Source organism: Esox lucius, chromosome 12 (genome assembly GCF_011004845.1).
Source record: "Esox lucius isolate fEsoLuc1 chromosome 12, fEsoLuc1.pri, whole genome shotgun sequence".
Lineage (NCBI taxonomy): Eukaryota > Metazoa > Chordata > Actinopteri > Esociformes > Esocidae > Esox > Esox lucius.
This window is the reverse complement of record NC_047580.1, coordinates 14,295,963-14,314,936: the sequence shown is the minus strand read 5'-3', so window position 1 is coordinate 14,314,936 and position 18,974 is coordinate 14,295,963. Positions and strand designations below refer to the sequence as shown.

The 18,974-nt window shown below is 43.7% G+C and overlaps 1 protein-coding gene across 2 annotated transcripts in view; it reads right to left on the bottom strand.

Moving 5' to 3' along the window:
* The window catches only part of tafa5l (TAFA chemokine like family member 5, like), a 33,389-nt gene extending 15,880 nt beyond the window's left edge, over positions 1-17,509 (bottom strand). The window contains exons 1-4 of one of the 2 annotated variants that reach the window (XM_029124269.2): positions 17,205-17,509; positions 16,106-16,247; positions 9,665-9,814; positions 7,226-7,353 (exon numbers count right to left, since the gene is read on the bottom strand). In XM_029124269.2, the coding sequence (XP_028980102.1) occupies positions 7,226-7,353; positions 9,665-9,814; positions 16,106-16,247; positions 17,205-17,207 (423 nt within the window). In that variant the 5' untranslated portion in view covers positions 17,208-17,509. Of the gene's footprint in view, positions 1-7,225; positions 7,354-9,664; positions 9,815-16,105; positions 17,183-17,204 lie in introns of those variants that run through there. The other variant, XM_010875807.5, reaches the window with a different exon arrangement.
* Positions 17,510-18,974: the final 1,465 nt, after the last annotated feature.

The following is an 18,974-nucleotide window of genomic DNA, read 5'->3' as shown; positions in this document are numbered from 1 at the left end:
GAGGACTTAGTTTCAAGATGCCTGTTGTGAAAAAATTGCCAAAAAGTCTACCAAAAAGTCCAAAAAGTCTATTTTATTTCCAAAATGCATTTTTAGAGGGTGATGGAGCTGGTTGTAGACAAAATCCATCACAAATTAATATTTTTGGGACAATGTCAGGTTCCACCATGTAGAGCAGATGGTGTGACCTATGTCATTGTGTGGGGTAATGTCAGGTTCCACCATGTAGAGCTGATGGTGTGACCTATGTCACTGTGTGGGATAATGTCAGGTTCCACCATGTAGAGCTGATGGTGTGACCTATGTCATTCTGGGAGATAATGTCAGGTTCCACCATGTAGAGCTGATGGTGTGACCTATGTTATTGTGTGGGATAATGTCAGGTTCCACCATGTAGAGCTGATGGTGTGACCTATGTCATTCTGGGAGATAATGTCAGGTTCCACCATGTAGAGCTGATGGTGTGACCTATGTTATTGTGTGGGATAATGTCAGGTTCCACCATGCTCAAATGATGCAAGCATGGTTTCATTCCCATCCTCAATTTACCACACTGTACTTATATTCTCCTTTTCTTAACCAACTTGAGGATTTTTTTCTCCACATGGAGGTGGAAGGTATATGATAGGCTCCCTTCTCCAGGACACGGATGATTCATGCAATGACATCAGGGCAGACCAGGGTCAGGCCTGGAATCGCCCGAAGATTCTTCCCAAGATGTTTGGCTAATGAAATAATCCATTGTGATGTGGATGAGAACCTGTGGCCAATTCCACAAGACAGGGTTGATGGAAATATAGAAGTACAGTAATCAATCCTTTGTTTTGCTTCATACAGTAAGACATGGAACACTGCAGTTGATGTTTTACTGTAGTTTTTTTGTAGCTAATTATTTTTGCTTTGATTCAAAGAAACTATGTCGTGATTTTATTGTATTTCATCAATATGTCAGATTCTGTTCAATGATTCCACTGTGTCTGTAGTATTCTGTCTACTACCACCCTGTTTCCAGAAATGTTGGGAAGCTGTGCAAAATGTAAAGAAAACAGAATGCAATGATGTGCAAATCATTTAAACCCTATTTTCAATAGATAATAGTACAAAGACAACATAAAATGTTGAAACTGAGAAATTGTATTGTTTCTAGAAAAATATGTGCCCACTTAAAATTTGTTGCAACACATTTAAAAAAAAGCTAGGGCAGGGACAACAAAATACTTGAAAGTTGTGTAATACTAAAAGAAAAACCTGGTGTAACATCTCACAACTAATTAGGTTAATTGGCAACAGGTCAGTAACATGATTGGGTATGAAAAGATCTTCCCATAGAGGATAAGTCTTTCAGAAGTAAAGACGTGGAGGAGTTCACCACTCTATGAAAGACTGTGCCGGCAAATTGTGCAACAATTTAAGAATAACATTTCTCAATGTAAAAATGCAAAGAGTTTGGGGATCTCATCTTCTACGGTACGTAATATCATTAAAAGATTCACTGAATCTGGAGAAATCTCTGTACGCCTATTGACATGACCGAAAACCAATATTGGATGACCGTGATCTTCGGGCCCTCAGACGGCACTGCATTAAAAACTATTCTGTAGTGGACATCCCTGCACTGGCTCAGGAACACTTCTGAAAACCATTGTCTGTGAACACAGTACATCACTGCATCCACAAATGCAAGTTAAATCTCTACCATGCAAAGAACAAACCTGGTATAAACAAGATCCAGAACCACTGCCGCCTTCGCTTGGCCCGAGCTCATTTAAAGCTCAAGTACATATGTTTTTTTGTATTAACACATTGCTGTTCTATTAATCTGGATCCTGGATGAATTCCTACCATGTCATGGTCCCAGACCTGCATCTGAAAAACCTCTGTATACGGTGTACTGCTGCTAAGGAAAAAGTGGTCAGCTCCTGCAGTGGAGTACACAGGAATGTGATCTATCAAACAAAGAGCTGAAGCTCGAAAAAAAAAAAAAGGAAGTGACTACTCTCATTGTGGTGATCAAGAAGCGAGAGACACTAGACATTTTTTTTTTTAATGGAATATGGTAAGAATGTAACAGTACCTAAGAAAATATGGTTTAGATCAAAATAAATAAAATCTGCTAAAAGATAGGCAAATAGACGATGTTCGAAAACAAGAGTGAATATTGGTGCAGCTGCCTATCCACGGTGGATGGAACTCAAGGAGCAAAATGCATTAAACTGTGACGCTGATGTGGCAATTCTTCGGTGAAGTAAGTAAAGTTAGCTAAAACGCTAGCTACCTAGCTAAGCACCCAGTATTGTTAGTAACTGCCCTATTTGTGTACATGTGGCTAGCTATGCAGACAAAACAGACATGAGTATAGTTACTGACTGTACATCAAACTAGCAGCCATTTTTCGCTGCTAGTTAGCAAAAAATTGCCAATTTGGTTAACTAGCCAACTTTCTGTGGATAAAGAGGCGAGCTGCATAGGTAATTATGTAGCCGTCTGTACATGCTGTTTGCTTTGTTTACTAGCCCAGCTACTGTGAAAACATTACTGGAGTGAGTTAAGACTAGTAGTTAGCTATTCTCACATTTCCGTATTAATGCTACCACAGATACATTTTGTTTAATTTAGTATATAATTAAAAGAGTGTGGTTCCAGTCCTTCTCCATGGCAGACCGGGGTGGGGGTCCCTCTTTTTAAGAAGGGGGACCGGAGGGTGTGTACCAACTATAGGGGGATCACACTTCTCAGCCTCCCCGGGAAAGTCTATGCCAGGGTTCTGGAGTGGAGAATACAGCCGATAGTAGAACCTCGGATTCAGGAGGAACAGTGTGGTTTTCGTCCAGGCCGTGGAACACTGGACCAGCTCTATACCCTCTACGTGGTGTTGGAGGGTTCATGGGAGTTTGCCCAACCAATCCACATGTGTTTTGTGGATTTGGAGAAGGCATTCGACTGTGTCCCTCGCGGCATCCTGTGGAGAGTGCTTCGGGAATATGGGGTCCTGGGTCCTTTGCTAAGGGCTGTCAGGTCCCTGTACGACCAAAGCAGGAGCTTGGTCCGCATTGCCGGCAGTAAGTCAGACTTGTTCCCAGTGCATGTTGGACTCCGGCAGGGCTGCCCTTTGTCGCCGGTTCTGTTTGTAATTTTAATGGACAGAATTTCTAGGCGCAGCCAGGGGCCGGAGGGTGTCAGGTTTGGGGACCACACAATTTCGTCTCTGCTCTTTGCGGATGATGTTGTCGTGTTGGCCCCTTCTAACCAGGACCTTCAGCATGCACTGGGACGGTTTGCAGCTGAGTGTGAAGCGGTGGGGATGAAAATCAGTACCTCCAAATCCGAGGCCATGGTCCTCAGTCGGAAAAGGGTGGCTTGCCCACTTCAGGTTGGTGGAGAGTGCCTGCCTCAAGTGGAGGAGTTTAAGTATCTAGGGGACTTGTTCACGAGTGAGGGAAGGATGGAACGGGAGATTGACAGACGGATCGGTGCAGCTTCTGCAGTAATTCAGTCGATGTATCGGTCTGTCGTGGTGAAGAAAGAGCTGAGCCGCAAAGCGAAGCTCTTGATTTACCGGTCAATCTACGCTCCTACTCTCACCTATGGTCATAAGCTTTGGGTCATGACCAAAAGGACGAGATCCCGGATACAGGCGGCCGAAATGAGCTTTCTCCGCAGGGTGGCTGGGCGATCCCTTAAAGATAGGGTGAGAATCTCGGTCACCCGGGAGGAGCTCAGAGTAGAGCCGCTGCTCCTCCACATCGAGAGGGGTCAGCTGAGGTGGCTTGGGCATCTGTTTCGGATGCCTCCGGAACGCCTTCCTGGGAAGGTGTTCCGGTCCGTCCCACCGGGAGGAGACCCCGGGGAAGACCTAGGACACGCTGGAGGGACTATGTCTCCCGGCTGGCCTGGGAACGCCTCGGTGTCCCCCCGGAAGAGCTAGAGGAAGTGTCTGGGGAGAGGGAAGTCTGGGCATCCCTGCTTAGACTGCTGCCCCCGCGACCCGGCCCCGGATAAGCGGAAGATGATGGATGGATGGATGGATGGATGGATATAATTAAAATAATGCCATGTCCACTCACCTGGTCAGATGAAGGCATATTTTTAGATGAGCTGAATAAAGCGAATAAATAACGTGTGGGGCTTTAGGAGTAAACTGATATCACAAAAGCTACAGACGAGTTTTCTGGGAAAATTATGTGCAATACTTCCTTTTCTCAAAAGTTACAAACTTCTGCTTTAAGATGGACTGAGGCAAAGTGGAAAACTGTACTGTGGGCTGACAATTCAAAATTGAAATTGGAATCAAGGACACTGCATCCTGCAGACTAAAGTGGAGAGGGACCATCCAACTTGTTATGAGCGCACTGTTCAAAAGCATCCGTGATGGTATGGGACTGTATTAGTTCACATGGCATGGGTGACTTGCACATCCATCAAGGCACCATTAATGCTGAACAATAATATACACGTTTTGGAGCAACATATTCTGCCATTCAGACAACATCTTTTTCAAGGAAGGCCTTAATTATTTCAGCAAGACAATGCCAAACCATATTCTGCATGTATTACAACAGCATGGCTCTGTAGTAAGAGTCCAGGTGCTAAAGTGGCCTCTCTGCAGTCCAGACCTGTCACCCATTGAAAACATTTGGTGCATTATGAAATGAAAAATATGACAAAGGAGACCCCAGACAGTTGAGCAGCTGAAATCCTATATTAAGCAAGAATGGGAAAACATCTCACTTTCATTCTTTTTTTTTCAATGTGCTGAATGTATTTTTCCAAACACAATAAAATTTCTCTGTTTCAACATTTGATACCTTGTCTTTCTACTGTTTTCTATTACATTTGATTCTGATTGCTTAGGCACAATCTTTGAAACTAAAGGCTATTTTTTGCAAAACTCACCAAAAAAATAATACATCTTTTGCACAAGCAAACAATTCTTGCAAAACTCTTGAGTTTTTAAAAAAGCGTGTTTTGCCGTCAATACTTTACAAACAAATCATCATTTGAATAAGCACATGAAGTGCCAACTACTCACTGATAATATAAATGAAAAACACTTGCTGCTTTTGCATTTTGTATGTGCAGGGCATATAAGTTTGCAATAAAGTTTGGTCAAACATATCGTAAACACACAGGCATCCAAATGGGTTCAGTAGGGATGTGTATTCCGAACATAACGCCTTCCTGGGAAGGTGTTCCGGTCCTGTCCCACCGGGAAGAGACCCCGGGGAAGACCTAGGACACGCTGGAGGGACTATGTCTCCCGGCTGGCCTGGGAACGCCTCGGTGTCCCCCCGGAAGAGCTAGAGGAAGTGTCTGGGGAGAGGGAAGTCTGGGCATCCCTGCTTAGACTGCTGCCCCCGCGACCCGGCCCCGGATAAGCGGAAGAAGATGGATGGATGGATGGAACACTATCAATTCATATTATGGGAAAAAGTTTTCTTTTCTCAAAATGTTCAAACACTCCTCAAACAACAAAAGTGTAGTAAAAGAAATCAAAAACATTTAGACTAGGAAAAAAAGATCTTGCATTGGTGGGTCTGGCCATATAACATCATCCACGTCACATGCAATGTTGTCTTGAGCTAGGCAGCATGGAAAGTCACACAGAGTGACTTTCGGCATGACCCCTGATCAAGTTTTCCAAAAGCTTCCTCCATTGTTTGTAGATGGGGGATGCGTTGGTGAAGAATTCTTCAATAGGATTCAGGAACAGAGTGTATGAGGGAGATTGAGTGCAATGAAAAGTGGGTGACCTGTGAGCTAATTGCGGACCACAGCAGCCCAGTGGAAACTAACATTGTCCCAGGTGATAATGTACCTGGCCTGCTCTGGCCCCTGGTCATTAGGGATTAGTCGTTTGTGGAGGGTGTCCAGAAATGGGATAATGTGTACCTCTGGCCTATTTATAGTGCTCTGATTTGTGTGTGAACTCATTATCTAAAGGTTTTTTCACGTGTCAATGTGGAAAGGCCATCGGTGAAACAGTTTAGCAACGTGGAAACCAATGTTTACAGTTTTGCATGTTATTGAATTGAAAACTGAGTGTAAAGCAGTGAGTTGTGTTTACAGTTCTGCCACAATTGTGTTATAAAATTACAAACTGAGTGTAAAGGAGAGAATGTGCATTCAGATTGGCACACTTGGTAAATGCACTGGCAACAATTGTTAATGGTTTCAGAGACTGTGCTTTAAGAATCACTGTTAGTGTTTAAGCATTCAGAAAAAAAAACAGATAAATGATTTGCACATCATTGTATTCTGTTTATATTTGCATTTTACACAACATCCCAACTTTCTGAAAACAGGGTTTTTATTCTTTCATATTGATGTATGTATCACACATTTTGTACTACAATATTTAATGATTGTATAAACAAAAACACAGTGAAATTATTGGTATGTTGTGTGTGGGTGATCTAAATGAATGTTTCATGATAAATGACTTATTTGAACCAATGATTCTGCAAGTCCAAGTTTTCTTTAAAGATATGAATGCACAAGGCAATGTTTGGAACATCGGACAACTTTTTGAGTTTTGTGTCCAGAGTTTTGTAAAATGACATCAGGGTTCTGAAAAACTGTATGACAGTATTGTATAATACAGTGGTTCCCAACCAGGGGTACTAGGACCCCTGGGGGTACTTGAAAACACTCATGACACCATAGACTTACTAGTGAAATTAACATGAGAGGGTACTTCAGGGGTACTGAAAGCAGTGCAAAAAATGTTTGGGGGTACAGTAACTGAAAAAGGTTGGGAGACACTGGTATAATATATAGGCAATGTAATGGTCTTTTGTGGCTCACACTAACAACACCAAGGTTGTGGGTTTGAATCCCACAGAGGCCACATAGAAATCTGTGGCCTTTGGGTGGTGATTCTGTACTTTTCAATCTGAACATAGTAGGCAAAACAAGATAAAATACATACAGTATATTCACCAAATGGTTGTGTGATGATCAATTAGAAACAATGAGCATAGTGATACTAAAAGGTATTTTAATAATAGAGAAGAAAATCTTATCAAAAGTAATGCATGTACTTTGTATGAACATAATGTATTTCAACGTGCATCCATACCAATGCCCCCCCTTTCTAACCCTATCACCAAGGTAATGCCGATGTTATAATATATACACTACGTGTTCCACTTGCTACCTTTCTCCCTACCGTAGTGCACTTCTATTTTTCAGGAGGAGGCGAATTGAGACACAGACAATGTCTTACCGTGACTGTCTTGATGCGGCCACTGCCTTTGGTACAGGTCCAGCCAGAACGGTTGAAGAGAAGGCCACACGCCTCCCCCTCCAAGCAGGGCGACATCTCACACCACAGTCTGCTCCTCACAATACGCACTGAGGATACACAGGTTGGTCGGGGTAGAGAGAGAGAGAGAGAATGAATGTGCTCTACACATCAATCTTTCAAGTCAAGCTTTATTCAAAGTGCATTTGAACAGCAACAAATATGGATTGGTGGAACTGTGGAACCTCTTATAACAGTGTAATTGCTTTGTGGAGGGGTAACACAAATTCTGAATGTTTTCACTCACTGTTCGAGCATTCAACACTGTCGTGATACTGTATTAGCTCACAATGCCAATCGTTAAATGATAGGGCTTTTTCAATGACTATGTTTCAACAAAGACAAGTCACGCCAAAATGAAAGTGGATGGAGAGACTGACAGACAAAGAGAAAAAAACACTACTTGACAATTACTGGGTCTTGATTAGATCCTTTGAAATGAGTCTGTCTAGACATAATGACGGCCCCTCTCGTCTGTATAATCTGGCCAGATGCCTTTGAATTAGCATTAGTCTTTGTTCACACTGATCAACACTCACTGATTGTTCTTAACAGAGCATGCAGTGTGTGTATGTGGTGAGTGTGTGTATGTGGGTGTGTTCAAGCCCAATCAAAGGTTATCGGTTCTCTCGGGACCATGAGCGGGGGGGGGGGGGTGGGGGGGGGGTGGCGACAACGAAGACGACTAGACCGGGACACTGGAACAGGGACTTGCAGTGGCACAGTTCTACAATTTGTGTGAAGGAGCTGGTGTCCCTAATTACCGTGATATTATACCAGTAAAGAATAACCCAATAACAACTGGCTGTTTCAGGCTGGTCCACTGAGCATGCAATGGGACTATGTACGTTCATGGGACTAAGTATGTTTATGGGACTAAGTCTGATCATGGGACTAAGTATGTTCATGGAACTAAGTATGTTCATGGGACTAAGTATGTTTATGGGACTAAGTATGATCATGGGAATAAGTATGTTCATGCTTTCACACGCAGTTAGAACACAACATCCAAAATGTCTCTGGCTGTCCCAATACCAATTGTTAGATATATTATTATGAAAGAAACTTCATTTGGATTCCACTTTGATTCTTACAACTGCGGCAGAAGCCCAACTATCCTACCCCTGACACTGCAATTTCCCTCTGCGTATTAGATAGTCAACGCCATCCATCAGATGTAACAAAGCATACATCATTCATTCGTAAACGTAGTTGTGAGCATATAATGTGACAGCCAACCCTTATTCCTGAGAGGCTGAAAAAATTATGCTGAGTTTGTAAAGCATGCTGAGTGTTCACATCCGGCCCTCCAAACTGGCTGCAATAGACAAGATTGCGTCTGAATGTTTCTGAAAAAGACGCTACTTGAATTTGTTAGGAAATGCCACTTTTCCTTATTATTTTTCAGTTTAGTTTTGAACATGGTTTCCAACTGAAAATGACCCTGGGATGTAGAAGGTCCGCAGGGCCGAGCGGGGGGCTTTAACACCAGGGTGGCTGTTGTGTCACTGGGGCAGTCACCACGGCCCTCCGCCCAGACCGGCTGGACGTTGGCCCATGGTTGTCAGCTGCTCTACATCCTATGGGCCAGCCCTCTCCCGCCACTGACACTGCCCTGCCTCAGATCTTATGACTCCATCTGTCCCCAGGCACGCCATGCCAGCCAGGACTCAGAGACAGAGGGGGAGAGAGGGGAAGGGGTAGAGGGAGGTGGAGAGAGAATGGGGAGAGGAGAGGATGGGAGAGACGGAATAAGGGGCGTAGGAGAAGGGGAGGGGATTGCGACCCAAATTCCCATGCATGCAAAAGTGATCAGAACAACCATCAAGTCCTCCACAGCTCCTGCTTCATAACACCACTGCAGTAAGAAAAGCAGCAAGAGGACCAGCCTCCAGACCAATCATCTGACCCCTACTGGTATTACAATACATCTCTTTGCTGTAATTCCGTTAAGAGATGTGATCACAGAAAGCGGTCGCGTTCTCCATAATAAAAGCCCATGAGCAACAGGTCCATCGATAATAAACTGGCTGTTAATAGAGCACAAGAGACGCGACAGGCAGTCAGTAATAATGAATTTCCTGCTGCTGTAATCATAGTTCTCTCTTAGTTAATTAGCGTTGGTGGTGTGTTATGGGAAGGGGCCTGCAGAGACATTATTACAAAACGGTTCGACGGCAGACAGGCCAACGTTATGTGCCATTAACCGCCATGTTTGATGAAGAGGATGACGGTGACATACAACTAGGGTGTCAATGTACCCCCGTTTCCCAGAAATACTGGTTTAAAGACACCTTTGCGATCAGAAAGAAAATCCAGGAAAACAATAAAGAAACGTGTACTGTGGACGTTCACACTCACGGTCAACACAGGCCGGCCTGGCCCTCATGGTCCCAGCGATCTGGCCTCTCCTGCAGGCACAGCGGGCGGTCTGACGGGCGATGGTGCGCCTGGGCATGCTGCTGTCTCTGTTGAGCATCACGATCTCACAGGTGCCAACGGCCAACTGGCCTGCAGAGACAACAGGGATGGGGTCCAATACATTGTCTGAAATGGCATCTCACTCGGTTCAGCAGTACTATTAAGGGGTTTAGGATGCCATTTCAGAACCTGTCATTACAGTCATTCAGCAGATGATCTCTTCCAGATCAGGATTAGAATTGGATTTTTGGCAACACTTTATTTTGTTAGTCAGTACGTAGATGCTGTACAGACCATCAATAACACTAACCCTAACTGTAAACCTCATCCTATACCTAAGCTGTCCCCAACCCTTATCCAAACTTATTCCAAACCTTACCCAAACTTATTCCATCCCTTACCCAACCCTTACCCAAACTTATTCCTACCCTTACCCAAACTTATTCCAAACCTTACCCTATCCTGAAACCTAAGTAAGCATTCAGTTTGTTAGTAAGCAACAGCTGGTAAAACTTAATATCCAAATCAAGTGTAACCTTTATCTTTTCTTTAAAACACTTCAGCTTCACTTGATTAGGTTTGTCTGACACACTCGATCCAAAAGAAAAGCCCCTTGCCTTTCTGGACCTCCAGCCAGGCTTAATCTGTTTTATATCATAGGTCTTTAAGTTGTATCCCATAATTACAAATGAAGATGAATGGTAATGCTTAACTCTACTTCCTGGCTGGAGGAACTTATTGAATCCCCCCCCCGCTCCAACAACACCAAAAGCTGTGCTGTAGTTATTGGATCAATGGACATCTCACACAGCAGAGTCCAACAGAGACAGTCTAGTGCAGCCATGCCTGCTGAACAATGCCGATAAACAAACAAACAATGCGTGCCTAGCCAAAGAGTTTAAACATCAAACTGCCTTTTTAAAGTCACAAGGATGGTTCCTGGCATGGTTGGGGTTAGGTTTGGGAAGAACACCCACAAAGCCCTGATGTCAGCATGGTGAAGATGATTGATCTGAAGACAGTACCCTCATGGTAACACAAATCACCCTCACCTACCTTCACTTAAAACAGTGACATCCCACTGTCAGACACCTGGCAACAAACCACTGAATTAAGGAAGGAGCATAATGACCCAGGCAGTTCCAGATGAGGACTATCACGGTCATGGGTGATGGGTGATTCATGTCCCATCCCTCACCTGACTCCTCTCCACTCCGACAGCGGTGTTCCGGTGGAGGTTACGCCATCAGATATCACTTCCTTTGTGTTTCAACTAGTGATGGCCATTCAAGGCTTCATTAGCGCTATTTTAGCAGCAGGATATTATGCTGGCAGCACTCAGAATTTCTTTATCACAATAAAAGCCATCATTGAAATGTATAAGGCAATATAGTTAATCTAGTCTGTGAAAAAGAACAGACAAGAATAACATTGGAACGGACATTAGACATAAAATGTACAGACTAGATTGTTAACTATAATACCTTATATATTTCAATGATGGCTTTTATTTTGAAAAATAAAATCTAAGTTAGCACTGCTAGCATAATATCCTGCTGCTAGAAGAACGATAATGAAGCCTTGAATGGCCATCACTAGTTTGAACAGCTACCAGGGACTACATGCAAAACGCCTAGAGGAGAGGAAATGAGACTGGACTGCAGCCCATTCCATCACGCCCAACAGGACCCCTTTCACACCACATGGGGGTTTCTGACACATAGTGGGGTTTCTGACACTTGGTGGGGTGAAGACACATGGTGGGGTGAAGACACATGGTGGGGTGAAGACACATGGTGGGGTGAGGACACATGGTGGGGTGAAGACACTTGGTGGGGTGAAGACACTTGGTGAGGTGAAGACACTTGGTGAGGTGAAGACACATGGTGGGGTGAAGACACATGGTGGGGTGAAGACACATGGTGGGGTGAAGACACTTGGTGGGGTGAAGACACATGGTGGGGTGAGGACACATGGTTGGGTGAGGACACATGGTTGGGTGAAGACACTTGGTGGGGTGAAGACACATGGTGGGGTGAAGACACATGGTGGGGTGAGGACACTTGGTGGGGTGAAGACACATGGTGGGGTGAAGACACATGGTGGGGTGAGGACACTTGGTGGGGTGAAGACACATGGTGGGGTGAAGACACATGGTGGGGTGAGGACACTTGGTGGGGTGAAGACACTTGGTGGGGTGAGGACACTTGGTGGGGTGAAGACACTTGGTGGGGTGAGGACACTTGGTGGGGTGAGGACACATGGTGGGGTGAAGACACTTGGTGGGGTGAGGACACTTGGTGGGGTGAAGACACATGGTGGGGTGAAGACACATGGTGGGGTGAGGACACTTGGTGGGGTGAAGACACTTGGTGGGGTGAGGACACTTGGTGGGGTGAAGACACTTGGTGGGGTGAGGACACTTGGTGGGGTGAGGACACATGGTGGGGTGAAGACACTTGGTGGGGTGAAGACACTTGGTGAGGTGAGGACACATGGTGGGGTGAGGACACTTGGTGGGGTGAGGACACATGGTGGGGTGAAGACACTTGGTGGGGTGAGGACACTTGGTGGGGTGAGGACACATGGTGGGGTGAAGACACTTGGTGGGGTGAAGACACTTGGTGGGGTGAAGACACATGGTGGGGTGAGGACACTTGGTGGGGTGAGGACACTTGGTGGGGTGAAGACACTTGGTGGGGTGAGGACACATGGTGGGGTGAGGACACATGGTGGGGTGAGGACACTTGGTGGGGTGAAGACACTTGGTGGGGTGAGGACACTTGGTGGGGTGAAGACACTTGGTGGGGTGAAGACACTTGGTGGGGTGAGGACACATGGTGGGGTGAAGACACTTGGTGGGGTGAGGACACATGGTGGGGTGAGGACACTTGGTGGGGTGAAGACACTTGGTGGGGTGAGGACACTTGGTGGGGTGAAGACACTTGGTGGGGTGAAGACACTTGGTGGGGTGAGGACACTTGGCCTCTTCTCTATTTCGGATGTTACATTACGCCGTGGGGACAGGGAGTGAGAGGTGGCAGGGTTTAGACGGGCCACACTGGTTTCCATCACACCTGACATCTACAGGTGCTGCTCCCAAACGTCATGACTCTCACACATACATGTCCACACAAAAACGTGCATGGATACACGGAAAAATTTGCACTCACAAACCGACACATCGGTTAATGGAATTTCATTTGCAGAGTGCTAATCTAAATGATGAGTAAATATTAGCAAGGCCTCTTTTATTTACTCATAACAGTTTTTCCAGGATTGTATTTTCCAGCAGGAATCAGAGGGAGACAAGTGGAGACGGAGGTGAAGGACGGAGGCATTGAACCCTGGTCTCCAGCATGGACACACAGGTGCCTGGAACCTTGGGTGTTACCATGACTTCACACATATTACCCACTTATCAAGTCTAATTTCAATAAGTATTCATAAGTGTCTTTTCTATACACTATTATGCCAATTGTGTAATTTGTATAAACTATACCTTTCTAGGAAGCTGGATGGAGGTCTTTTCATAGAGTAGCATAAACCTAATAGACTGGGGCTGAAAGGAGGAAAAAAAACTAGGGCACTAACATGAAGGAACAATAAAGACAATATTTATTTATACTTTTAATTTACACACTCCCTGACATCAAAATTGTTAAACTCTAATGCAGTCCACTGAGACAGTCTACCCTGAGGGAAACAAACAGCTGATGTCATTACTATTCAGAGAGCTGTGAAATGTGGATGTGCAGCAACATTGATTTTGCCATGAGAACATTTTCATTTTTCCATAAACATCCCCATTGTTTTACGTCTGCATTACCTATCAAAACAAGACTAGAGGTTTAGTTACAATCTATGAAGCAGGGTCAAGATCAAACCAACACATGCTGTGACTTCATCCACTGAACTGAGGTGCTGGAGGAGACAGAAATCTATCAACTTCACAAACCAATATCCAGTGAGTTCCAAATGGGCAATTAAGATGTCCTTAAAGCATTACGATACAGTGACAAACTTCATGAATCCATCATCACCACCTTATGATGCAGACACAATCCACACAGGACACACCTTCAGCTTCATAAATCTCAGAGAAGCTCCCTCACGTTCTGCCCTCTCACCCACATCCACAATAAAGGTGATGAGTTGACAAAGCGAAGAGTGGGGAAGGTTGCCGGTTCACTGAACAAGTGGAGGAATTGGCTCCGGTAAGGGAAATCCAGACATTTCCAAATGTATTGTTGAATAAACCGGCGAGTGTGGAGAGGGCCTTGACAGGCCATCCATCTGTGTGGGGTCGGGGGGCCCAACGGTGTGAGCAGGACAGGCTACTGCACTTTGATTTCCTGTCGCTGCTCCTGTGACAGATGGTGCCGTTACGGAAGGGAGGGGGAGGCGGGGCAGCCAGTGACAGCAGGATTCACGACGGGCCGGCCCCCAGGACCCAATACCTCTCTATTTGTTAGGCTAGAAGAGGCCTCCAGGGGATGGACGGGAGATGGGCCTAGGTGCACTGGGAAGCTGTGTAAGGTCAGGTGTGCCCTGAGTTATGAGCACAGTCGTACAGCAGGGACGTTGAGTGGAATGTATGGGCATCCCTAATTAAATCACTGCCCTCACCCTGATTGACATGGGGATCTGTGAGGATTGGGCAGGTTGCAAGCCATATGGATATAACAAACACAGTCATTCAGAGGGGAGGGTGGTCTTCAATCATCTCCGTAGTTCACATGAAGACAACGTTGGGCTGTGATTTATGATGCCTAAGGCCTGAGGACTTTTTCTATAGCCACAATTATTCAATCGATCTGTGAGTTTGTGCAACAAGGTAATGAATTAATAATTTTAAAATCATTAGGACTGTAACCGACTCAGACATGGCAAAAATGTGTCAATAATTGTGTCCTTTTCTATGACATAATGGTATTTGTTTTAGAGAGGATGAGCTGACAACAATTTACTTTGTTAATGAAGAGAGGAAATCAGCACGTTAGTAATAAATGAACAAGCGAGTTTCCAGACTTGAATGTCCTCTATTAGACAAGACTATGGCGTACCAAATGTTTTTAGTTCAGCGCAATAGCCAATGCAGCGCTGAACTAAAAACATTTTTGTTGACAGGTGAATGTGTAATTTCCATACATAATTCAACCTGGTAGGCTACTGCTGCCATAGCTTTGCAATGAAAACACAGAAACTAGTATGAAATCATATAGGTGAAGAAGAATAATGGAGTAGGCCTATTGGTCACATGAAATTGGGTAGCTGCATCATACATCATCACAGCTACAGAATGACAGCAGCATTGCTTCCAGAATTTCTCTTTTTGATTAGTCTATCAACAACTAATAACTGGGTTGTTTAAACCTCAAAGGCTGATTGGGTGCAAGCTGTGGTACAATTAAGCAATAAGGCAAAAGGGGTGCGGTATATGGCCAATATACCACGGCTAAGAATTGTCATAGGCACCACGCATTGCGGAGTGCTTGGGCACACTGCTTAACCATGGTATATTTGCAATGAATCACAAAACCCCCAATGCTTATTGCACTTGTAAAGTTGTTTCCAATGTAATTTGAGCAATTCAAAGTGATGTGATTTTATACCCATGGCTGTCTTATAAACCAGGTGGTTTGAACCTGAATTGTAATTGGTTGATAACTGTGGTATATGTAAGAAATAAGGCACGAGGGGGTGTGGTATATGGCCAATCTCGGCATCTCTGGATTTGTGATGTATTACCAATATAGAACACTTAGCCATGGTATATTGGCCATATGCCAAGACACCTCATGCCTTAATGGCTTACCTATACCACGACTATCAACCAATCAGCATTAAGGATCCAGCACCAGCTGTATGACAAAAAAAGTCACTTTTTATTGTTCTGAATGTTTAGTTAACCAGATTATAACAGCAATAAGGTTGTTTGAGCTATAGGTTGTTTGAGCTATATTTGACTTTGTATAGAAACAGTTTTTTCTTTTTACTTGTAAAGCACCTTGGAATGCATTTTAATGCAAGAAAATGTATACATAACAATAGATTTAATCAGGGAATATGGTGACAAATAACACACTAGCCAGGTATATGGACCATTTATTACCCCGTACTGCCTTGTTTCATAAATAACCCTTACCCAACCCCATACACAACGTCGGCAACTACAATCCAAACCTTAATAGAGGGTAATTTCGACGTAATGTGCAATAAAACTAAGCTGAACAGCAACATTAAAACAGTTATCCGTAGGAATAAATGGATGCATCTGCACACCGAGATAAAACAGTACATTTCCAAAACTATGCATTTGTGCTGTCTGTAGGGCATTGAAAGTAGAATACAGTAGAAGGACATAATACATGTACTTACCCTCTCTCAAGAGATGGGAGTAAATTACCCACAGGAGCAGTAGACAGCAGAGTGACGCTCCTCCACCTGCTGAGAGCTTCTTCATTCCCTTTCCTGACTGCATATTCCCTTCCCCGTCTTGTCGTGTCGCTGTCAGTTCACACTTTTAAGGTGATATTCAGATATTAATGAGGTTGAAATGTGAAAAGGATGAATACTTATTCCATTGGTATTTCGATAGATCGTCGTTGGCATCCATTTTGCTGAGTAAATTAGTGAAAAAAATTACGACTGAGTATCCGATTGCAGTCCTTGTTATCAAATTGCCTTTTTATCTTATTCGGTTTAATAGTGCCAATTAATTGCAGTGAGTGCCACGCGGATCGAAGCGTCATAGCCCAAGTTAAATGTAAATTATGTCAATTTGACAAGTTTCGAAAGACATTAAAATGCTGGAAAAGATTCTTATGAAACATCAGTAGTACGAAGTAAATGTTATTAATCCCCGGTGGAAGTTACAGGTTTATTCTATAGAGCGTATGAAATGGTTTATCAATCCACGGTCTGCTGATTCACGCTCACAGATCAGCAACCTGCTGCAAAATGCGGAGGCGAAAACCAACATCTCTGGTTCCCCCAAGCATCGTCAGCTTCTTGCGCTTGAGCGTGAATATCCTACGACACACCAACCCGTATCCACTTTAGCCTACTGTATCTTATTTTCAGAGCCGAGGAAAAATAAAGTTAATGCTAAGGAAAACAGGACACATTTGTTCACCGTAACTCATGCGCAAGCGAAAAACATTAAGTCATAACAATCACAAATGATAAGCTATAGCATATTTCAATTTGAACTAGCAAGTACTGTTTTGTCTGATTATTTGTCGTACACGCATTACGCTTATAGCCAACTGACAATATGTTGACCGTTTCGGATTCATTTGGCCAATATTGATTCAAATGTGTGTATAAATCTCTGTCGATCGCATGGCACTTGCTGGCCTACTAACTTGATTTGGTCTTGTGCATTTTGCCTTGGTATGCAGTCAGAGCTGTTCAAAAATCTTGGTACATTCAGAAGTGTCTCCCCTTGCCAAGTCCATGATTTCAGTTTACTGACCATAAACCGACAGTATCCTTTGCTCAATCAATAGGCGATAGATTTGACTGGACAGCGAGAATCCCAAGACAGTCGCGTTAACTCGAAGAAGTCGATACATATGCTAAATAGAACTGTAGCCTATACCACATCTGCATTGCCACTGAGACTACATAAAGATTTAATAATTAAGAAGCTACATCGTAAATCCTTCATATCGAGTTTGAGTATGTTCCCATCTTCCTCTATATCTGACTTAATCTGGCTCTATCTCGGCTCTATTTCAACACAAATCGTACGCGCAACACACACACGCACAGCCTCGCATAGCTATCCCTGTGGGGACCAGAAAACAAAACAAAATCCATTTTCCATACCTTTATCCCTAAACAGTGACTAAACTTCAAAGTAGCCTACCCACAATTCTAACATTAACCTAAATTGTAAGTCAAAACCTAAATCTAACATCTAAAACGTAAATGTATTCCTAAGCGTATCCAAACCCTAAACATAAACTTCACCATGACCCTAACTGAGCAGAGAATACGCCACGTATTAGTTTAACAATAAATTGGAGACATGCACAACAATTTTACAGGTCTTGTCGTTGGGTTTGGCTCCTCTGGGGTAACTGCCATCACAAGATCGTGTATACGATAGTATTAATAACGATATAAATTCCCTAATATCATTAACAATCCCCAAGCAAACAGCAAGATACGCATTCCGATCGAACCAAACAGTTGCATGCAGGGGTGGTGGGTGAGTTCAGACTCGCACGATAAGATCAACATTTGTAAGATCAGTATTTGCCTGTATAAATACTTAGGATTCATGCAAAACATCAAATACTATAATTGCGGAGATCGGATTCAGAGTAAAAAGAAAGAAAATATACTAACCATGATGACTATTTATTATTCAGACAAGAAGTGTATGAATGCATTTTTATAATTCTGGATGTACACCCTGCATGGCTCCAGGGTGCTATGGGCACTACAGTACATTACTGGACAGTCTAGTATGCAGTACTTTGTGGTCAAATACAGTTTTTGATACAAATGTGACTCAACTCTTTAGTGTATATTTGCATATTGCTCTCCTGTGTGTATAAAGGCAGAAATCTTTTCCCTTAGTTGTGTGTGTGTGTTTAGATATACAGCTTTGCATATGCTACTCTATCTTCTAAATTACCACATTAAAACTCCCTGCTGTTGAGTTTCCAAGCCATAATTTAGTCCTCCACTATACGACCAGTCAGTCTGCACTGTATAAGCAGATGGGGGAAAAAAGTGTCCTCAAAACAGGTCTATTCCTCTACTTACAGGGATGGATCTTACAATATTACGATATTATAACAACTGTAATTTTTCTGGGGCTACATATCTTGGCCTGGACCCTGCAACCTGGTCTCAGGTGTGTTTGACTAGGGAGTCCCTCAATTGGGCTAGTTCCATACTTCATCAGCACATGGCTCAACCTCACAGCTACACTCCAACACCACTGTATGTTTTGCTGTGGTACAAACCATTTTCTGGGCAGAGGCGATGTTATGACGTACTCACCAAGTATTAAGGTTACATCAGTTACCCTTTGAGGATGGATAATGCTGCTGGGTTCGCCAACTTACGCATGGAAGTAATTTGTTAATCGAGTATGTAGCCTAGCAGTTATGGCATTTGATCAGTAGCTGACAAGTTGCAGCACCGAATCCCCAGCCTGCATAGTGAAAAAGCTTTCATTCTGTCTTTGAGCAAGACAGCAAAACCTTATTGCTCATATAAGTTGTCT